General features: G+C 46.8%; 5 protein-coding genes across 5 annotated transcripts; 2 read left to right on the forward strand and 3 right to left on the reverse strand.

Annotated features, from left to right (window-relative positions):
• Positions 1 to 2,569: 2,569 nt before the first annotated feature.
• Positions 2,570 to 3,805, reverse strand: TRV_00326 (uncharacterized protein; the record flags this gene model as incomplete). Its single annotated transcript, XM_003025450.1, has 2 exons — positions 2,570 to 3,122; positions 3,183 to 3,805. The coding sequence occupies 2 exons, from the start codon at positions 3,803 to 3,805 to the stop codon at positions 2,570 to 2,572; spliced, it is 1,176 nt and encodes a 391-aa protein (XP_003025496.1).
• Positions 3,806 to 4,170: 365 nt separating this feature from the next.
• On the reverse strand, positions 4,171 to 4,967 carry TRV_00327 (uncharacterized protein; the record flags this gene model as incomplete). Its single annotated transcript, XM_003025451.1, has 2 exons — positions 4,171 to 4,743; positions 4,812 to 4,967. The coding sequence occupies 2 exons, from the start codon at positions 4,965 to 4,967 to the stop codon at positions 4,171 to 4,173; spliced, it is 729 nt and encodes a 242-aa protein (XP_003025497.1).
• A 570-nt stretch (positions 4,968 to 5,537) lies between these two features.
• TRV_00328 (pyrroline-5-carboxylate reductase) lies at positions 5,538 to 6,521 on the forward strand (the record flags this gene model as incomplete). Its single annotated transcript, XM_003025452.1, has 1 exon — positions 5,538 to 6,521. One exon carries the CDS (start codon positions 5,538 to 5,540, stop codon positions 6,519 to 6,521), a length of 984 nt encoding a protein of 327 aa, XP_003025498.1.
• Positions 6,522 to 6,834: 313 nt separating this feature from the next.
• Positions 6,835 to 9,699, reverse strand: TRV_00329 (uncharacterized protein; the record flags this gene model as incomplete). Its single annotated transcript, XM_003025453.1, has 7 exons — positions 6,835 to 7,027; positions 7,049 to 8,310; positions 8,364 to 8,455; positions 8,608 to 8,626; positions 8,678 to 8,934; positions 8,991 to 9,478; positions 9,587 to 9,699. The coding sequence occupies 7 exons, from the start codon at positions 9,697 to 9,699 to the stop codon at positions 6,835 to 6,837; spliced, it is 2,424 nt and encodes an 807-aa protein (XP_003025499.1).
• Positions 9,700 to 10,095: 396 nt separating this feature from the next.
• On the forward strand, positions 10,096 to 17,250 carry TRV_00330 (uncharacterized protein; the record flags this gene model as incomplete). Its single annotated transcript, XM_003025454.1, has 1 exon — positions 10,096 to 17,250. A coding segment is annotated over one exon (7,155 nt), but the record flags the coding sequence as incomplete, so codon positions are not given.
• Between the last annotated feature and the right edge of the window lie 30 nt (positions 17,251 to 17,280).

The raw sequence follows: 17,280 nt of genomic DNA on the forward strand, positions 1-17,280 counted from the left end.
GCAGCTAATTAGGAGTTCATTTTTTTGGTTCAGCGGTTTGATAATATTTCAAACTGCTGAGATAGACAAAAAAAAGTGACCTGCAAAGTGCTTACTTCCTCCTCACACTCCATATCCATCTCGCATTGCTATCTTCTTCATATCATCTTACCCCCGAGTTCTCCCGACTTTCTCTTTGGAGCAAGTCACAAAATAGAGAGCTATAAGCTATTGGTATCAAGATGTTATTATTCATATCGTTATCATTGTGGAACTCGGTAAATAGTTGGTTAGTTATCTCTAGCCTTAACTAAATTTAATGTTCGGGGTCGTTTGTGGTTAATATAACATGTTTTCCCTTTCCAACCTTTCATTGTTCTACATTAATTACTCCAACGCAATTTTGTAGTATCTATAAAGCCACTGTATGCCATTTACTATCTTTGCCATGCAATTTCTAATGTTGATGGCACCCTGCCGGCTCACAGGCTCTTCTGCGAATGCGAATGGTCGGATACCTAGTCCCACAAATTGCCGAAAAGCTGCTTGAAAAACAATAGTGTTGGAGTACTCTATATCTTGATAAGTAAAGCTAGAGATTACTCCTTCAGATAAAATAGAAACCAAAGGGTTTCATCAAGGAAACTAACACTAGTGTCTGAATAGACATCTCGGCACCGTAACGTTAACTATGCAGATATACGACGCAATAGTAGCATATTTTTAATGACAGACTCTGGAAGTTGACTTTGAGGTCACTTGGGCAAGTGGAGTAGTTATTAACTAGTTAACTCGGGTGGAACTTCTGAACTTCCCAGGTTATCTTTAGGCCTCCGTGCAGTCAAATATCTGTGCATCGCCTTGGCAGCAGTATCATACATAATAGTTGTATAAGCGAGGGAGGGCTGTAAGCCAATGACTACTTGTCTTCAAGTACAGGGAGCTTGGGCTGGCTTGTAGCAGGGGTAATTGCTCAAAGGGTATATAGTAATCATCGTCGCCATCAATATCATTGGATTCCTGAAATGCCTTAATGCCGCCAGATAAGGTGATAATGCATTGAAGCATCCACTACACCTGTAAAAGTGCAGAATCCCATCATTGTTGAAGTTTACCCCCTGCAGCAGTTCTCAGTTCAGGGAGTCGGTGAATTCCTGCTCAATACGAGCCTGCTCAGCCATGCCCACGGCTGCCGGTCGTCCATCCTCCCTGCTCTCAGCTTCTAGCTCCTTGACCTTAGCCCTAGTGGCACTAGCGGGATCAATAGGAGGCTTCAGAGAAATAAGGGAGTCCGAAGGCTTGAACGGCCTCCTCTTATTGGTAGAATGAAATACTATCGGGGTATCATTGAGGCAGCTAGGCAGAACCGACTCACAGAATATGCGCTAATGCGAATGAGGGTGCCTGATACGATTTCCTCGCCAGTCACTACATTCCACAACCGTATCTGGTTCCCGCAGCCTATACTAGGAGGGAATCATGGACGGATGTCAGTCTTAAGTCGGCGAAGGTTGGCTATATGCGGCAACCAGTGGAATGATGTGACCCGGGATTCTCCTCGATAGGTTCCAATGCAAAGTAGACGGATTCATGGTACTTGTGGAGGAAAACACATGAGAATGCGGAGAGCGCTCCACGGATTGTGAACAGTCTGATGATATCTGGTGACTGCGATTCTCTCGTAGAGAATGGGAAAACGTGGGCCGCTTCAACTAGATCATCGGCCCTAGTGAAAAAAGTTCGGCTGATACTTATCAGAATATGAAGGGGGGGGGGGGTTCCTACGCCCCTATTGGGCCTAATATTTGGCCTAGTCATCCCACTTGAGGTCAGTGAGCTAGGATGAAGTCTCGGTGCTGCCGGCTACAAATTCCTTTGCATTACTGGTGCAGATAAGGACGTTGGAAAGGGCATGGAGTTGGAAACCCTCTGAGACCCCTATAGTAACAAGAAGATAAGTTGTCAGATAGCTCAAACAGGACCTGGCATGGGCACACCTACAGCTTTGAAGCAGCTGGTTGTCTTCAAATCTCATCTCCAACGCGCTAAGATAGGTCGTCAGGTCCTGATTCATAGAGATCCTTTCAGGTTGCGGGATACCTGCTAGCCCTAAAAGTGCCACAGAGGCTCGCGGGTTTCCCAGCCAGCAGCGTCGGAGGTCTTCTTTATCAAGTCTTCGCCCACCTGGAGGGCAATCTCGACTGCAGGTATACCTGGGACAGTATGGGCTATGTGTATGGGTAGTAGATATCGAGATGTAAAAAGACAAGGTCCACGGTTAAATTCCTTATGGTTTCTGGCTTTTTGAGTTGTCGTAAGGGGCTTGTTGGACTGTGAATTGAACAATTCACTTCATTAACTATTTTATTAATTAACTGTCTAGTGGTAACAGTCAAATGTCCCTAAAAGAAGGATAGCAGATATAGATTCAAGGCTCCTTTCTAGATTCAACTGATTGGGGGTTCAGATGTGGTGAAAAACGACCCTGGATGTAATGAAGTCAGCCGGGGCATTTACTACGATTAACAGGGTGAAGATAAGGTTACAAATGGTATCGTCATTTCAGGGCTAAACTCCACTCTCACATATATCATTTCTTAGCAAAACTCTTTGGACCGCCAGTACTATGCCGCAACGCCCCGGTAGCTCCCATTTTTCGCCTCCCGCCAACCCAATTTTCCTTAACGCGCCTGCTACTATTTGAACTTTTCGGTGGTAGTATAGGGCTGGAGCTTCTACCAGAGTCACCCAACACTCTGATGGCAGTAGATCCAACCTTGAGATCCTTGGGTTGTCGATCAGCTGTATCAGTAATCCTTATATGTCTTGGAGTGTTCATCTTCAGCTTTTCGACATCAAGCGCTGTTATTAGTGGCTGGGATGGCTCTGCATTTAGAATTTCGGCTGGAAGAAGTGCGGGTAATGGTGCTGATAGACCGTGCTTCGACTCCCGTGTTCCAGCACTGAGAGTCATTGAGCTTTCGGACTGATGTTCATCATGCTTTGATATTTTCGCTTCGGCCTGTTTGGCCTTGGCCTCGCGACGGGCATCAGCTGCCTTCTGGATTGCTGCTTTCGAAGCAGCCTGTTGTTGTAGTCGTTTTTCATGCTCTTTTCGTTTTTCCCTTCTCAATTGTTCGTGTCTGTTATAAAAGCAGTTAGTACTAGGCGTGCTGAGAGAATATTCGGACCGCATCGCTTACATTTGTCTTGTTTCTTCCTTTTTGCGTTCAGCTTCTCTTATTTGCAATAGCTGAGCAGCATTGCTGACTGCTTCAGGAGCTTCGTCATCACTACTATCGTCCTCATCATCTTCTGCTTCGGCGGCTGTTCCATTTTCCAATTCTGCATCCTCGTGTTGCTCGTCATCGTCTAGGTGAGTGTCGTTGGGTTCTTCGCTCCCAAAGCGGATTTTCCTTGGATTAGGCAAGGCATGTTTCTCATCTGCCTGTAATGTCGGTGCAGAGTTGGTATTTGGCGGATTGATTATTGTAACAGACTCCAATACCTGAAGCTTCCTCTGTTTGGCTGCATCTCCCTCACCCTTTATTGTATCATTGGGATCAGCAGCCTTTGAGCTTGGCTCGCCTTTCCGCCTCTTTTGCGGTCTGTTCTCGACACTTTCAGGTACAGATGATGATGTGTCTTTGCGTTTTCCACTCGACACTGGGGAGAACTCCTGGGATACGGGCGTCTCTTGTGAGGAAGTCGAATTTTCGATTATCGTGACCATATCGGCGGATTGTTCCTGCTCAGACGCCGTATCTTCGGTGCCCTCTGGCCTCTTGAATAAACCACGAGCAGCAGTTACTATTTGAGACAACATGTGGAATGAAAAAGATCGAGGAGTCGTGAAAATTGCAATATAGCTATCAGTCAGTTATCTTTTTCTTCCAATTACGCCAATGACATTTTTTTGCAGGAGAAGCCGGGTTTTTATTTCGCCGACATCTATTGACCAATCGCCGTCCACCTGATTTTTATAAATGGAATGGATGACAGAATAAAATAAATAATGAAGAGCGTTGTGTCTTGCTCGGAATAAACTTGAGAAGGTATGGTTGGCGGTTTGCATGATATTAGAAGACATGAAGAATACCAGATAGAAGTTCAAAATGTATCAAAGCGCCGCCCCGTAACGCCAATAATGTTTCTTTCCAAGTAAATATTTCATAGTCGTATATCGTTAGTTTAGTTGTAGAGACCCGAAGCCTCAGCAGTCCTCCGTCTCTCTTCTGCCTCCTCTGCGGCCTGGAGGTAGTCATCGTCTCCCACGTCGCTCACCTCATCCCACATCTTCTCAAACTCCTTCATGTCGTGTGGCGGTACCGCCCACATATTCTCTCTCAATCGCTTGTTCCTCTCTCGGTCTTCCTCCACACGTTGTTCGATCTGTTTCCGGTCAACGGTGACCCTTGACTTTGTGGCATCCGACCCAGTCTTTGCGGTATCCGTGGTGGCGGGTTCTTCGAGCGGTTCCAGGTCAAGGAGATGAGCTGGATAGCTCTCTCGTTCCTTGAGACAGGCGTCGATCTCAGATACCGTTTCGTGGGAGAGGATTTCCTTGGACTGAAGACCGTTCAAAACACGCCTTACATGTTTCACATTGGCAGCCCCGGAGCCGTCTGCAGGGGCAACTGCATCAACGATTTGGAGAATATCACGTTTGATCATATGGACGAACTCGGGGTGGTTCTCGTTCGTGGCCATGTCGGCCAGATGCTCGATGAAGTACATGATGTTGGCCCTGGTATTCATATTGCTCTGCGATCTATTTGTCAGCTCATTTTACTCTTTTCAAGGGGCATTTCAATGATGCTGGCTTGACTCACCCTTTCCAATTGCTCCAAGATGCATGAGTGGAGGTCTTCCCCCATATCCCTGTGTTTCAAGACATAGTTGGCTGCCTTCTGCGACGAGGTGAAGGATGCGCTTAGATGTTGCAATTGCGTCGTAAAGCGCATGCGGACCTCGAAGGGGTCAGCCATGCTCGAACGTCGGTGTCACAATCTGTCTTCCGTTTTTGCCTCATGAGATCATGGCTCCGTGTCGTGTCGTCCCTTGTTCCCCTGGCCCGGCGTTGCTCTTGTGATGATGGGTTTCGTTTCCTCTGGGTTTGATAGTCGGCTTTTTCTTCGTGTTGAAACTTCCCTCGCAGAGTCTAAAAAAGCCACGCTGACGTAATAGTGCATTAGATAAGCACCAAAACGGGTAAAACCGGGCGCATGGGCCCCCTTGCCGCGGGCCGACGTTCTTCCGTTCTATTTTTGCTTTTTGCTCATTTTCACGAAACAGGAAAAGTTCGCCGTATATAAAATCATCGTCGCTCCCAGCAACTCCACGAACTGCTCGACGCCCTCGTTCCTCCAGTTTCACCACATTTACGCACCTCCGACTCAGCTGTTTGTTCGCCTGTTTTTCACCTTACACCTCCCTGCAATCATGTCTTCGTTCATGGACGGCACCCTTTCTCTTGGTCACTCGGGGACGACAGTGACCTTTCTTGGATGTGGTAGGTTCTTCCCGCAGCCGCCGCCGGGGGGGAAGGGGAACTAGTGATGCATGTTCCGAAGAAAAACAAACGAGCGAATGCGGCTAACTTGGCGTCGTCAACCACAGGAACACTCGGTACCTCGATTCTCTCTGGCGTGATGGCTTCTCTCTCTGAACCGAGGAGCTCGTCGGCGTATCCTCCGCCATCCGGATCCGCCACCCCTTCTGAGGGCCTGCCGGTGCACCAGATCCCATCCAAGTTTATTGCCTGCGTACGGAGACCAGAGTCGGTCAAGAGGATCCAGCACATCCTCAGCCCGTACAACCTCCCCTTGACCATCCTTCAAAACGAGAACGTCAAGGGTGTGACCGACGGTGATGTCATCGTGCTCGGCTGCAAGCCATACATGCTGAGTGAAGTTCTCAATGTCCCCGGCATGAGAGAAGCTCTCAAAGGCAAACTGTTGATCAGCATCCTAGCTGGTGTGCCTGCAGAGCAGATCGAAGAGGTGCTCTACAAGGATTCTGATCTTGACATGGCCGACAGATGCCGTGTCGTTCGTGCCATGCCCAACACTGCTGCAATTGTCAGAGAGTCAATGACCGTCATTGCCAGCACGAATCCACCGCTCTCCCACTTCCAGAGCACCATTGTTTCCTGGATCTTCACTCGTGTGGGCCGTGTCATCACCCTCCCTCCACACATCATGGACGCAAGCACTGCTCTGGCCGGATCCGGCACTGCTTTCGTTGCTCTTGTGTTGGAAGCCTTGGCTGATGGAGCCGTTGCCATGGGTCTTCCCAGGGCTGAGTCGCAGTTGATGGCTGCTCAGGTCATGCGTGGAACCGCTGGAATGGTTCTGAATGGCGAGCACCCCGCTTTGATTCGCGAGAAGACTAGCACCCCCGGCGGTTGCACTATTGGTGGTCTTCTTGTCCTTGAAGAGGGACGAGTCCGCGGTGCCATTGCACGCTCTGTCAGAGAGGCTACTGTCGTTGCCAGTCAGCTTGGCAAGGGCGTCCAAGGTGTTAACGGAACACGATTTTAATTTTTTTTTTTTTTCTTTTAATTCCTTATATTTTGGTTGCAAAATACCCTTTTTGTGCATGGGCTGGTTTACCCTTCAACACAATTCGTCAACACTATTCCCCGTCGACTTATGAAAAGCTGTACTAAATAACTGATACCTTTCATTTTCCTGGGTTCATTATAGAAGGTAAAAAGGCGGACGCATAGGCTCATACGAGAAAAAAAAAGGTCTGGAAAATGTGTACAACTCAAAATTCAGTTCTAGAAGGATATTGATATTCAATTGTACTACTATGACATACATTACTGATACAAACATGAACGTGCTCTTTTCATAACATATTACCATCATCAACGGGGCTGACAAGCATCGGGTTGTCGGCGCGGGATAGTAAACCTCGCGCCTCCCCCGTGCCATCTGCCTGTAATATACCTCCGCCAATTCCCGAGGTAGGGTCTGCTTTAGATGACTCGTTAAGAATATACCAGATATCCTTCTTTGTCAAGAACCCCTCTAGTCTCCCTCTATTTACTATAAGCACATACCTCAGACCAAGTCTTTGAAACATGTTTAGTACGATCAGGAGATTGGTATGAATATTCATAGTGATGGGCGTCTGGTCCATCCACGGTCGAAGGTCAAGAGTTTCGGCAGGATCAGCAAAAGGCTGATGTGAGAAAAAGGTCTGGGTTTCCGGGGAGAGACTTCCTGAATGGCGGGAAGAAGAGACATTAAGCGCATATGACAATTCATTGCGGGATATATATCCAAGTAGCGTCGGATTGGCCATGTCTGATACCACAGGGAATCCTCGGTACGAGGTACTGGAAAGTAAATTTCTCAGGGATTCAACGGTGTGGCCTACGGCGGTGATCACCGTAAGGTCATTGATGCTAGTCATAACTTGGCTGACTGGTACATCTGGAGGTGGAGTGTCGTCTTTTTGGTCAAGGAAAGGATATTCGTTTAGGTGTATCCAGGATTCATAGATGCCTCGCTTCCCAAATATATCACCGCACCATTTGGAAAGCATAACTGCAATCATAATTGGAATCACATGTGTCAGAGCCCCGGTTAACTCAAACATGATAACGACGATTGACACAGTCATCCTAGTAGCCCCTCCTAGAGCAGCGGCTGCTCCAACAATTGCATACGTACCGGGCGTAACGCATGGTGCGCCAGGTTCACAATCACTAAAAAGTAGGGAGTTTGGATGCGATTTTTGCCAAACACTAACCATGGTGCCCAGAGCTCGACCGTACAATGCACCGATGGCAAGGGACGGGAGGATCACGCCGGCAGGAATATCCAGTCCAAATGTGATAGATGCAAGCAAGAACCCGAGAGTTCCAGCAAACACTAAGGCCCAAAACACTCCAGCAAAGTCAGAATTACCCTTACACAGGCCAAATTCATCCGCTGGGGTCTTGGAACATTCCGCAAAAAGAGCTTGTAAAAGGTCTGATAGCTGTGCCTTCATAAAGGAGTTTGGGAAGTTGATTAGGCCTGTTAAAAGGGCCACGAAGAGGACTTCTAATACGGGGAAGGAAAAATTTCGAGACTTTCGCCATTTAGAAATCTGCATGTTGAGTTTGATGAAAAGTCCGCCGTATAGGCCTCCAAATATGCCTAGGAGAATGAATAGTAAAATCTCGATAGGATGCCATCTCTGAGAATCGGTGACTTGATAAAGGACGATGTTCCCCGTACGGAATGGGTTGACAGCGCGCAGAGAGATTGCTGCAGCCATAGCACAAACAAAGCTCTGCCACATGGTTTTATCAGGAAAATAATAGGATAGTTGCTGTTTGAGTTAGCGATGGGGCCTTATTGATCGATGAGAATAAGGTATCATACCTCAAGGCTGAACAGTACACCTCCTATGGGTGATCCAAATGCCACTGATATCCCAGCAGCTGCTGCTGCAGAGAGAACTTCTCTCTTCCGTGCTGTAGAAGCGTTAGAACTAGGTGACAAGGACAAAAGCTGCTTGTATGGTGATCACCTTCGTTATGATTGAGGCTGCCAAATGGTTTCATGATTACATTTGCACAGCAGCATGCAACATGAACCAGTGGGCCCTCCTTTCCTAACCACATACCAGATGCCACAGAAAGGCACTAGAAAAGAGTGAGTCTTAGAATCAATGATATGGATGTTGGGTTGCCTACCAAGCCAACAGATTTGATCATTAAAGTCCATAACCCCATAAATTTCTTGATCACGAAACCCCCTAAAATTGTCTTAATTTCAGGGATACCGCTATGTTTAGCGTGGGTTGCATAGGATGTGACAAGGACTGCTGCGCATGTGGCGAACAGGATTGAATACATGATAAAAACCATATATTCTGCAACAAAACCACCTGCTTTGGAGCTGATTTTAAAAGCATCGTGCCACGAAATCCAATGTTTGCAGTTGGCCGGGTCTAATAAATGTAAGTATCTTTGTATATAATGGCTTAATAGCTTCAGTAGTCCATACCATCATATCCCCAGCAGCAAAAGCTTCGGTTGAGGTAGAATTTACCCCCTTCCACGCCTGACTTGCAGTATCCCACTTTTATATCAGCTAGCCATCGACTCGTAATATCAATGCATCCTGCTAGAAGGCCAACAGCCAAACCAGTCATAACTAGTACCATCCAAACCTGGCTGGCGTCTAGCAGCTGCCTGAATGTGCCAAGCAAGCCAGGGTTATTCGCATTCAGATGCCGTATTCGTTGCCTTTCCTTTGTATACTCAAATATCCAGTCAATGGCAGTCAAGTCGTCATACCCTACTCTTCTGCCAGGTCCTTCGATATACCAATCCGTCGGTGCTCCCGGTTTGTTCGAAGCGCCAGACCCATTGCCCGGTTCTCTGCTGGTATTCTGATTCGCTGTACCAGGTCGTGAGCCCCGTGGACTCTCGTCGATACTCCTGAGACGGCTATGAGATGAGATGGGAGAATCGTTTACGCTGCCAAATATGCTGTGAAGACCGAACCGCGATGGGGGTTTCTGCCTGCGCTTGAACGTGATCCTGTATATCGATTGTTAGCAGGGACCTATCAAATGCGGCTGCGGTTGGCTAGCTTACGGTTCCTCTGATGACTCCTGGCCCTGACTAAACGACTGCGATAACCCGTCGTCTGGTTGATCGGTGTTAATCGTATCGGCCATGTCTATTGATAGCTCCCCCGGCACCTCCATCCTGTCTCGCGTGACGGAGCCTATGCTACCTCCAGGTTATGCGAACACAGTCACGGAACGATAGCCAACATCTCTCCTTCTGTCATATATATAACTATATATATGTGCACCCGGGAGTCGTTTCTCTCTCCTGTGGTCGTTGAGAATGTCAACTTGTCAGCCTGCAATTTGCTTTATCCGTACCTGCTTAGTTGGTCAATGCGCAAAATAAGGCCCGGCTTTCACGTGACTGATTAGTTGGGTAGGAATGAACGCGGTGAAATGCGGCAGAATTAGAGTTTCGGCAGAAAAGTATCTTCGATAAGGAATTTTTTTGAGATTCTGATTTCGATATCAAGACATCAAACGTCCTGTATCTACAGGAGAAAACGCCGCGCTGCGTAGAGTCCCTCGAAAATGGAGACTTTACCAGCCGTGCCGGAGTTCTCGATAGAGCCCGGTCTTTTACATCAACTACCAGAGGAGCTAGCACAATCGATTCTCAAAGCTCCAGCCAATACCCAGCAGGATCAACTGGTTCTGGCAGCTCTAGACCCGAGCTATACGGCTACACTATTCCCATTACTAGAGCCAGTGTTTGTGGATATTGCTGCTCGGTGGCTCTTACTGGACTTGAATGTTCATTTTGAACATGTAATATCGGCATTTTCACTGATTTTGCCCCATTCTCCATATCTACGACCGCTTGCTGAAAGGGTTCTTCAAGCTCAGAATGTGGGCTTGCCATTGTTCTCTGAGCAATGTCCCTCAGACGTTTCCCATATCAATGACGGATCTCTTCTCTCATTACTCCTCTCAGCTTTTCGACTGTTAAGTTTCGACGCGGACACATTTTCGCCATATGTGTTTCCTAACCAGCTTCAAGCTCTGTTCTCACATTCAAATAAGATAATACGGTGTATGGCAGTCCGTTGTTTTTGTCTGCACATAAAGGCTGCAGATGCTGTTTTGGAGAACATGCTCCACCGTTATTGCGGTGACGGTCCCCTTGACAATACCTTGGAAGGTCAGCTTATTGATTTCAGGTTGATCAGCTTCTGGGAGGAACAGAGATATAAAGAACTTGAAACAGCGCTAGAAACAGCTCGTCAAAATCGCAATGGAAGCTTCTTTGATCTATGGATCAAGAATTTTAGGTCATTAGATTATACGGCAGAAATCGGTGGCATTCTTGTTCCTTCCCTGAGGCAGAAGACTAGTTCCCAGGCCTTTAAGCTTGTTCAGACACCTGCTGTTAGAGCCAATCTTCGCAAGGTGGGAGAAGCACTTCTATCTCAAGACCCTTTATTACTTGTTGGACAACCAGGAGCTGGGAAGACGTCTCTGGTCATGGAAGCTGCAAGCGAAATGGGAAACTTGTCCTCAATGATAACCCTTCATTTAAACGAGCAAACGGATTCAAAGAGCTTATTAGGCGTCTACTCCACTTCGGGACAAAGTGGCAGCTTCAAATGGCAGCCGGGAGTATTAACCCAAGCTGCGAGGGAAGGAAGGTGGATTTTAATCGAAGACTTGGATCGCGCACCTGCTGAAGTGATTTCGGTCATTTTACCCTTGATTGAGAACAGGGAACTTGTAATTCCGAGTCGCCGAGAACATATTCGTTGTGCTGAAGGATTCCGCATTATTGCAACCATGAGATCATTCTTAAATAACAGAGGGGATGATGTGGCTCCAGGTATGACGATGCTAGGCGGCCGTTTGTGGAATACAATTCGCATTTCACCTTTACCCGTGGAAGAGGTCTCTCAAATAATCAAGAATGAATTCCCATTACTAAACATTACCCGATACGCCGATACTTTCTTAACGCTATACTTTCGAGTTATATCCACGTTCCTTGGATCTGGGGCATCCAGACGGGTGCAAGGGAGGCCGATTGGCCTTCGTGACTTAATGAAATTTTGCAACAGGGTCGAGACTCGTTTACGAAAGCTAGGGATCAAGAGCGGGAACGAATCAGTGCCAGCTCGGATTGATGATGAAATATTCATGGACGCTGTTGACTGTTTTGCGGCTCATATCCCAAACAATGAACTGCATTTGGCGCTTGCAAGCAGTATTGCTGAAGAAATGCATATTTCCCCACAAAAATGGAAATTTTGCCTATCAGAACGTGTACCGAATTATTCCGATGAACTTTCAGAATTATTGATTGGAAGGGAGGTTTGCTCAAAGATTCAATCACGGAGTATGGCAGGGGCAAGGACTAATCAAGCTAAGTCATTTGCGGCAACGAAGAGTTCTTTACGACTAATGGAACAGGCTGCTGCTGCCCTTCAAGTTTCGGAACCTATCCTACTTGTTGGAGAGACTGGTATTGGTAAAACTGCAGTTGTCCAGCAACTGGCATCGCTTTTAAACCAAAAGTTGACAGTTGTCAATTTATCCCAACAAAGCGAGGCTTCTGACCTTCTGGGTGGGTACAAGCCTGTCAATCTTCGATCAATAGCAGTACCTCTCGTGGACGAGTTCAACGCCTTGTTTGAGTCTACATTCTCTGTCAAGAAAAATCAGAAGTTCCTATCTTCTGTTGCAAAGAGTGTTACTTCTGGGAATTGGCCACGACTCGTCAATGTCCTAAATGAGGCTGTCAAAATGGTTTCTGACTTATTTGGTACCTCCAAAAAGACCCAAACCGATATCAAAGAGGCGGCAGAACAACCAGCGAAAAAGAGAAAGCTTGATAGCCCCAAATATAGCTCATTGTTAGCAAAATGGTCTTCATTCACCTCCGATTTCAGAGAGTTTGAAGCCAGGGTTTTGCAAGGAGATGCCAAATTCTCATTCGCCTTTGTCCAGGGAAAGATTGTGAAAGCCCTGAGGAATGGGGAATGGGTGCTTCTGGATGAGATCAATCTTGCATCGCCTGATACCTTGGAGAGTATTGCCAGTTTATTGCACCATGGGCGCGACGGTAATCCTTCAGTGCTCCTCTCCGAGGCTGGAGAGATGGAACGAGTTATTGGTCATCCAAATTTCCGGATCTTTGGAGCAATGAACCCTGCCACGGATGCAGGGAAGCGTGACCTTGCCCCTGGGTTAAGATCAAGATTTACAGAGCTCTACGTCAGATCTCCAGACAGCGACATAGATGACCTACTGAGTCTGATACGTACCTACCTTGGCCCCCTACTGAATCACGATTCTCGTGTCGCCTCGGATCTTGCGAATATCTATCTCGAAACGAAACGTTTAGCTATGGAGAATCAATTGACTGACGGAGCTGGACATAAACCCCATTTTAGCATCCGAACTCTTGTCCGTACCTTGATGTATGTGACCGATCAGGCGCATATATACGGAGTTCGTCGTGCTATATATGAAGGTTTCTCCATGAGCTTTTTAACACTTTTGAGCAAGGATTCTGAACGTCAAGTTATCCCTTTACTGGAGAAACATATATTTGGGAAGGTTGGAAATGCAAGATCCATACTTTCTCAGACTCCCAGAGAGTTCAAAGATGGAGCAGAATATGTTCAGTATAAACACTATTGGATGCAAAAGGGTGATTTCCCACCAGAGTCCCAACCACACTACATTATTACCCCCTTTATCGAAAGGAATCTTATGAATCTCGTCAGAGCCAGTTCAACTCGGCGATTTCCCATTCTATTACAGGGACCAACTTCTTCTGGAAAAACCAGCATGGTTGAGCATCTGGCCAAACTCTCTGGAAACCGATTTGTGAGGATCAATAATCATGAACACACGGATCTTCAGGAATATCTAGGTTCTTATGCTACTTCTGAAGATGGCACTTTAAAGTACCAGGATGGCGTCCTTGTCGAGGCTTTGAAAAGAGGATACTGGATTGTGCTTGATGAGCTTAATCTTGCACCAACCGATGTTCTCGAGGCTCTAAATCGTCTACTTGATGACAACAGGGAGCTTTTCATCCCCGAAACACAAGAAGTAGTCCGCCCACACCCCAACTTCATGTTATTTGCTACTCAAAACCCCGCGGGTCTCTATGGAGGAAGGAAGGTGTTGTCTCGTGCATTCAGGAATCGATTTCTTGAATTGCATTTTGATGATATACCCGAAGATGAACTCGAGTTTATATTGAAGGAACGTTCACAAATCCCACCGTCATTCTGCACCCGGATAGTCTCTGTATATCGACAGCTGTCTATCCTACGTCAATCAAACCGACTCTTTGAACAGAGAAACAGTTTTGCGACACTTCGTGATCTCTTCAGGTGGGCTATGAGACGCGCAGATGACCGAGAACAACTGGCTGTGCATGGCTTTATGCTCCTTGCTGAAAGAGTAAGGAATCGCCAGGAGAGGAGCGCTGTGAAAAAGGTGATAGAGAAAGTCATGGGTGTGAAACTGGATGAAAATGAAATATACAGTAAATCCGCCGTTGAAACACGACTGAAGCATTTATCCGCGGCAGTTCCATCCAATATCGTTTGGACACCTGCTATGAGGAGGCTCTTCATCCTTGTGTCCGAAGCTGTTGAGCATAACGAGCCTGTTCTTCTAGTCGGAGAAACTGGGTGTGGTAAAACTCAGATATGCCAGGCTATTGCAGAAGTCTATGGCAAAGAGCTATTCATTGTCAATGCCCACGTCAATCTGGAAACAGGAGATCTTATTGGTTCCCAGCGACCTATAAGGAATCGCTCCTCAATCATTCATCAGCTTGAGAGAGATATAACTTTGGCCTTAGAACAAGCCCACCAGATACATACCGGGCCTTTTTCATCCCTTGAAGACCTCAAGAATGCATTTTATGCCGTTGAAAAGTTGTCTTCCGGCCATTGTGACCCAGATCTTATTCACAAAATTAAGACCAACATAACAAGAGCAAACTCCCTTTTTGAATGGTCTGACGGGAGTTTAGTCACAGCCATGAAAACGGGACAGCATTTTCTCCTTGATGAATTATCTCTCGCAGACGATTCTGTCCTTGAGCGGCTTAACAGCGTACTTGAAACTACAAGGACTGTGCTGCTGGCCGAGAAAGGCCCCGTTGACTCTCTTGTTACTGCTACTGATGGCTTTCAATTCCTTGGTACTATGAACCCTGGAGGTGATTATGGAAAACGAGAGCTTTCTGCTGCATTGAGGAATCGATTGACAGAGATTTGGGTTCCAGAACTTCTAGAGGATGATGACATATTGCCAATCTTGGAAGCGAACGTCAAACCATCTCTGCGTAATGTACCTCAAGGGATGGTATCTTTTGCAAAATGGTTCAAGGATAAGTTCCGAGGTTCGGCACAATCCTCGATATCGGTCCGTGACTTACTGGCCTGGGCACAATTTATCAACTCTTGTACTCAACTAGATGACCAATCTGCTGTTATACACGGGGCCTGTCTGGTCTATATTGATGGCCTTGGCGCAAATCCATCTGCATTGCTAGCATCTACCTCTGGTGACCTTGAAAGGGATAGACAATCATCCTTGGAGAAACTTGGGGAGCTATTCTCGGTTGATGCTCTGTCAATATATAGTCAGAACTCCAGTATGCAACTGGACGGGCATACTTTGAAAATTGGTCAATTCTCATTGCCTCTTGGAACTAACTCGAACCCAGATTCCAAGTTTGCACTTGATGCACCTACAACTTTACGCAACACAATCCGTGTCGCCCGTGGCCTCCAATCGAGCAAACCTATTCTGTTGGAAGGAAGCCCTGGAGTTGGGAAGACCACACTTGTTGCAGCGCTAGCACAGATTATTGGGGTTCCACTTACTCGAATAAATTTGTCGGAGCAGACTGATTTAACGGATCTGTTTGGATCAGATATACCCGTCGATGGAGGTGACATAGGTAGCTTTGCATGGAGCGATGCACCATTTTTGCGTGCAATGCAACACGGTGGATGGGTTTTATTAGATGAAATGAACCTAGCCTCACAATCTGTGCTTGAAGGACTGAATTCTTGTTTAGATCACCGGCAGCAAGTTTATATTGCTGAACTTGGCCAAACGTTCCAACGGCACCCTGATTTCGTTCTCTTTGCTGCACAGAATCCCCATCATCAAGGAGGTGGGAGAAAGGGCCTTCCAGCGTCTTTCGTGAATCGATTTACTGTTGTTTATGCGGACTCATTTACCTCTCATGACCTGCAAATTATTTGTCAGAGGTTAAGCCCCGCGTGTCCGGAAGATAAAATCATCAAACTAGTTGATTTTGTTACTATGCTGAATACGAAGCTACTCACTGATCGTCGGCTTGGAGCTGTTGGAGCCCCTTGGGAGGTTAACCTTCGGGATATCTCTCGCTGGCTCAAACTGCTTACTTCTAGCCCTGCTGAGATATCACCTTCGCAATACCTCGATGTGGTCATTTCACACAGGTTCAGGACTGCTCCCGATAGACTATCAATTTCTCAACTATATCATGATATATTCGGAACGGTCCCCGACACGAAAAACTACTTCCACAATCTCAGCCCTTACTCATACCAGGTTGGCCTGGGAAAGCTGGACCGCAATCAACAGTTGTATGAATTTTCAGTCAATGATTCGAAAGACTTCCCTCGCAGCTTGCATCTAGTTGAGTCTATGATGCTCTGCATAGAGAATGCATGGCCATGTCTTTTAGTCGGGCCATCTGGGTGTGGAAAGACTTCTAGCATAAGACGACTTGCTGCTCTAAGCGGCGCTAAACTTGTTGAGCTTGCTCTGAATTCTGATACAGATGCCATGGATCTCATTGGTGGCTTTGAGCAAAGAGACAGACACCGGCAATATCTTTCATTCGCAAGTGAATTAATCAGCCTTTTAAGATACCATATTGTCATCGCATTCTCCCAGGCAGAGGATAGCAGTGCAGCCTTGGGTCCGGAGTTGATACAGCTATACGAAATGACGATGCACAGCTCTTTCAGTCCACAAGAGCTCTTAGGTCCCCTCTCCAAACTAGCTCAACACCACTCTGACACAATATTTCAGGATATTCTTGAGCAATGCAAGCAAATTTGTGTCGATGAAGCAGCAGGAGAAACCGGATTCGAGTGGACTGAGGGTATTCTGATCCATGCTATGAAACAAGGCAGCTGGGTGGTACTTGATAACGCCAATCTTTGCAATGCCACTGTTTTAGACCGCTTAAATTCTCTTTTGGAGCCAAATGGGTGCCTTATCGTGAATGAGCGCAAGTCTCCTGATGGCCTTGCCCAGGTGATCACACCGCACCCTGATTTCCGATTGTTCTTAACAGTTGACCCTCGACATGGCGAACTGTCTCGAGCTATGCGAAACAGATCTGTCGAAATTTTCTTTCTCAAAGAGGACGAAATAAACCGGTCTTGTTTGACTGGCACAAGGCACTTGAATGAATCTGCCATATACCGTATTCGGGAGTGTCACAATTTGGTTTGTGTCCCTAAGCCCCTTGAGAGCGATTCCAAATCTCTTGAGGTTGGCCTTGATCATCTATCGCCACAGGACGTGGCTTGTCTTCAACACTCTATCAAGCGAGTCGCCCAGCTGTGGTCTAAGGCCTCCCCTGTGACTCCTGAAAAGGCAGAATGTTTGGTTGAGAGCTATAGCACTCTCCTGTGTCGCAATGCGCTGGTTGGTCGATTGGTAGGCCCTGGATTCGATGGAACTCTTGCC

This window comes from Trichophyton verrucosum (genome assembly GCF_000151505.1).
Source record: "Trichophyton verrucosum HKI 0517 chromosome Unknown contig00021_1.f1.exp, whole genome shotgun sequence".
In the NCBI taxonomy this organism is placed as follows: Eukaryota; Fungi; Ascomycota; class Eurotiomycetes; order Onygenales; family Arthrodermataceae; genus Trichophyton; species Trichophyton verrucosum.